We start from the raw sequence: 4864 nt of genomic DNA on the forward strand, positions 1-4864 counted from the left end.
TAAAGCTTACAGCCTGCGTTGAAGTCAAAGGGACTTGCATCACCATTCTAGCTACGATTACTGATGTTCTGTCCTTGGGGTCAAAAAGTAGGTCAGGAAAAGTTCCTACAAAAAGTTCAGAATGTAACAAAACAGGGAAAAATCTCCTGCTGCTGAGAGACATTGAGACCATTTGTGCTAAGGACTTCTAAGAAAAAGGTTGTGCTGGCAAGGTGCGTGAAGCGATTTCTTCACAGCAAGGAGCATACCAAGTTTGACAAATAACATTATATGTGGCTTGATTTTTCACAGTGCTGTCAAATGCAAGTCATATAAGCACTTCTAAAAATGAACAGTAACAGGTTACTCTTGCAGCATTTTGGGAATAAAGCACAAGGTGAATTACTTTTTTTCTTTACAGAAATAAAACCATCAGGAGCCTGTAGGTATAAAGAGCATACAATATGTGAGTAACCCTTTTATTAATGTTCATTTCTTCCTGTTCCATACGGGAAAAAAATGTTCAGGAAGGCTGTATTTTTACATAAAGAATATAGCATTTAGGATCTACTTTGTTTCTTGCTAGATTTTTAGGCCTATGAAGGCATGTGCTGTTTTCAGTGATGCCACTCTAATAATTTATTCACTTTAAGCAGCTAGGTGTCAACTCAAACAGAGCTTTATCAAGCCAGTATAGTCGGAGATCAGATTAATTGTAAGATCTGATAATATTTTGCTGTTTTGACAAGGGAGGGAGCAGAGGTCAGTGAAAATGCTGCTCTCTGCTGTATATTGTAAGACACTGCAGCTGATTTTTTTTTTATAAACAAGTTCATGCCACATTCAAAATGATCTTTATTTAGTAACTCTAGGGGGACTGCAAACATGAATGTGCTTAAATAAGACAAAAGTCAATCCTTGCATCACTTTTAATACATCCAGGTAAACCTTAAAAACAATGCATCTAAAGATCAGAGTCTGTATGGTGCAAGACTCAGGCTTTGGTGACTAAAAAAAGTGAGTCTATCAAGTCTAAAACTGGACTCAGATATCTCCTACACAAAAGGTATGTTTCTCAGACAAGTTTTCTCTCTTTTTTCATGGCACAACAAGAAACACCAATACAGATGATTCTCCACAGTCATTCTTTGGTAACTCTGAAAAAGCACCACAGAGATTCCTCTATTATCAACTGAAACTAAATCATAAATGTATCTGACCTTAGCAAGTCTAGCAATTGTCTGCTGTGCTGAAAGTATTTGAGGATAAGCTACTCTATGTTCAGATGATCTCTACCTACATCTCACTCTGGCCTATCTTAATATCTACTTGACAACAGTATCTGTCATCACTTCACTGCCACATGACAGTATTTGAAACCTGCATCTCAGTGAATCAATACCTTCCTGAGTTCTCAAGGTGAGGCACCGATTCAAGGTCATGCTGAATGAAACCGCACCTTCACCTTTTTGCAAACACAAATACTCCCTAACAGTTTTATTTCTTTAGACAAATAGCCTTAAACTTAGGGTTTAAGGTTTCTTTTTGGTTTATGTTCAGTAGCTCTCATTTATTCCAATAGAAATTTTGACTTTATACTGACAGCTGCATTGATGCATGAAGTCTGCTACTACCTGCTGTGATTTCACACCAAATTTGTCAATCTTTTGTTTTATACTTTTTGTCCATGTCTTTCTTCATCACATTGTACATAAATCCATTAAACTTTTTTTGGCTCATGCTGGTGTGTGGCATCATTCTCAATCTGTAGCATGGTAATAGTTGCACATGACTCAGTTGTCCTCAGTGTGAAAAGATGGATCTCAAAAGTTTTCACCCCCTCTTAATGCATCTTTATTCCTTCTGGAGCATCAGTGAGCATTTGAACCTTCTGTAATAGTTGCATATGAGTCTCTCAGTTGCAACTCCTCAGTGTGAAAAGATCTCAAAATCATACAGTCATTGTTGGAACGGTTTCAAATACACAAAAATGCTGGAAAACAAAAGAATTTGTGGGACCTGAAGGATTTTTCTGAAGAACAGCAGATAGTTTAACTGTACAAGGTAAACAAGGGACTCATGAACAACTATCATTAAATTAAAAAAAACACAGCTGTGGATCATTCAGGTAAGAACACAGTATTAAGAATCAATTCTTAATAAATTCTCAATAAATTCAACTATTATTTTATCTTATGTAAACATCTTTTTATGTGAAATATCTTATTCAGGTCAGTACTAAATAAACAATAACATGCATTTTGTATGATCCCTCTTATGTTGGTAACATTTTGCAGATTCTGAAGGGGGGTGTAAACTTTTGACCTCAACTGTACTTTGGAATATTATGTTTGCTATTGGTTTTGTTTAAAAAATTTACTATTTACTACAAATGAATATGCTTATATGTTTATATATTTATTTATTTATTTGAAACAAAAATCCATGATTTACCTTTGTTGGCAATGGCATGTGGCTATGTGCTTCCTGGTACGTCACTCACTGTTGAGTTATGAGTATTTATGCATGTAGTTTCATGCAGACACAGTCAAGTGCTGCTGCTGATGCCGTTATGCTGCCTGCCTGCTGTCCTGCCAGCTGCACTTCGTGAAAGTCTCTTCTCAGTATAGAAGCATGACCTCTCCACCTCACAGTACAGCGACAGAGCCTTCATGGACTATTGGACCTGCAGAACAGGAGATGAGCGAAGCTCTGCACATGCGAAATGACAGCGTGTGGTTCGGCGGGAGTCCCTCGGCGTCCGCGGAGCCGGCAGTGATCACTCAACGCCAGGCATCTCACCTCCATCCCCGCATGTCCGTGTACAGCGCCACCCGTCCCACTCTCTCTAGATCCTACTTTCAAGGACGTGTATATAATTTTTTGGAGAGACCATCGGGTTGGAAATGCTTTGTGTATCATTTTACAGTGTGAGTATTTAACTCTGATTGCTTTAAAGAACGAGAAATAGTCTACAACATCAACATGTTTTCCTATTCAGAAATATATATATTTTTTTTTTAAATGTTTTTTGTTGTTGTTGCAAGAGGCACTGCTTTTATTCATGTTTGATAAGAGTACAGTGTTATGCAAGATGATTGTTCAAGGTCACTTTTCATTCTGCATAAAATAATGTTCCCTTTAGTGCAGCCTTTCAGCATACAGAAATTAAGTTATCTTCCAAAACAATTAATAATTTATTTATTTATTGCAATTTATGTAATTTAGCCTATTATTACTACATAGAACTCACTGATGTTTTTTTTCTGCGAAGGTTTTAAATATTAAACAAATGTTGTATTAAGTGATACACTGGAAAAATGGAAATAAACCATTTTATTTAAAGGGGTCATATGACGCAAACCGCATAAACACATTTCATTACACCAAATACACAAAATAATGTTCTTTTTAGCAACATCATATGACCCCTTTAAACTCAAAACATCAACCCAACTAACCTACAATGCTTGTTGGTTTGATTTTAAAAAGTCATAAAATGCAGAAAGAATTGTGGTGCAGTAGCCTGTGCACAGAAAAAGCATAAAAAAAGCTTTTATGTCCTTATCCCAATCCTCTTGCTAAGCCTTGCGTTTCTATCTTCACTACACTTACTAAAAAAGTTAAAAAATCAGATTATACTGTAATATAGAAGCTGCTTTGAGATGCATTATTTGATATTCTGTAAATTGCAAGAATTTTTGAATAGTAAGTAAACAAAAAATATTGCAGTCGCTGACAGTGTCTAGTACTTGATCTAAGATCATCTTTACAGTGTAACGAATAACCTAAAAGGATGCTTTGCAGCAGAATGTAGTTGTTTTGTAATTCTCAAAATGACTGGACTCATTGGACCTTTCATGGTATCTCTAGCAGGAGAGGAGGTGATAGCGGGCGGCTAAACTTGGCTGCAGAGGTGACTCAGTTCAGCAGGGGCCCTGTGGGTTTGGTAACCCTGTGACTCAGTGGTGTTGGGCAGAGATGCCAGGAGAACATGGGAAACTGACTGTGAGGGTGTCAGATGCGGCATCATCCTGCAGAAACGGTGTTAACGGCTTCACTAATCGTGGATCGTTTGACTGATACTTGGTTTAATGCATTTGTAAGAATGATGAGCATGAGGCCGAGGGTTGGAGGTTAGTCTTTAATTAACTGGTGGCTTGTCATGTAGCACATGTGTTTTATTCAAAGTGATTTATGGCATACTAATATTGTGATGGTCCCTATAGAGCTAATTGAGGTTAATTGCATCGCTTAAGGGCACAACTGGGCTCTCTGGGCTCCTCAGTGCATAATTCATCCCCACCTGTTGCATTACTAGCCCAGGGCCTTGAGCGGTAGTCGACCACTTGACCACACTGTTAGCTGCAGCAGGAAATTGAAGAGTCTCGCCTGAATACGGAAGCATTCTTCTTGTGAGTGTAGGCGGCAGGCTATGTTAGCCAAGAATGTGCACAAGCTTATCACTGCTTCAAAGCCTGCAAAGCCATGGGGGAACAAAAGGCACTTATCAAAGCGTGACCCTTGTTTGTGTACATGTGCACATGCTGTTGGAAAAACTAGTAATTGCGTGCCATACATTATTATTGTTATCTGCCCAGCAGTATATGTGAGTGAAATGTCCCTCGATGTCATGCAGTCTTTACTAAGCACAACAGAGAAATGTAGAAGAAAGGTAGAAACAACTGATTTAATCACACTATAGACTTCAGTTAAAAAACAGTTCAGGTCCATGTCCTGTTCACGTGAGTGATATTTCAAGAATGTCATTTTCTATCTATCTATCTATCTATCTGTCTGTCTGTCTGTCTGTCTGTCTGTCTGCCTGCCTGCCTGCCTGCCTGTCTGTCTGTCTGTCTCTGTCTGTCTGTCTGTCTGTCTGTCT

At 38.2% G+C, this 4864-nt stretch overlaps 1 protein-coding gene across 1 annotated transcript in view; it reads left to right on the plus strand.

The window, feature by feature from the left end:
* Positions 1 to 2613: 2613 nt before the first annotated feature.
* Positions 2614 to 4864, plus strand: part of LOC107730272 (potassium voltage-gated channel subfamily KQT member 1-like) — a 32496-nt gene continuing 30245 nt past the window's right edge. Inside the window, exon 1 of the mRNA XM_016541058.1 lies at positions 2614 to 2909. Coding sequence (XP_016396544.1) covers positions 2614 to 2909 — 296 coding nt within the window. The remainder of the gene's footprint in view (positions 2910 to 4864) is intronic.

This window comes from Sinocyclocheilus rhinocerous, unplaced genomic scaffold (assembly GCF_001515625.1).
Source record: "Sinocyclocheilus rhinocerous isolate Xijiao unplaced genomic scaffold, SAMN03320098_v1.1 scaffold368, whole genome shotgun sequence".
In the NCBI taxonomy this organism is placed as follows: Eukaryota; Metazoa; Chordata; class Actinopteri; order Cypriniformes; family Cyprinidae; genus Sinocyclocheilus; species Sinocyclocheilus rhinocerous.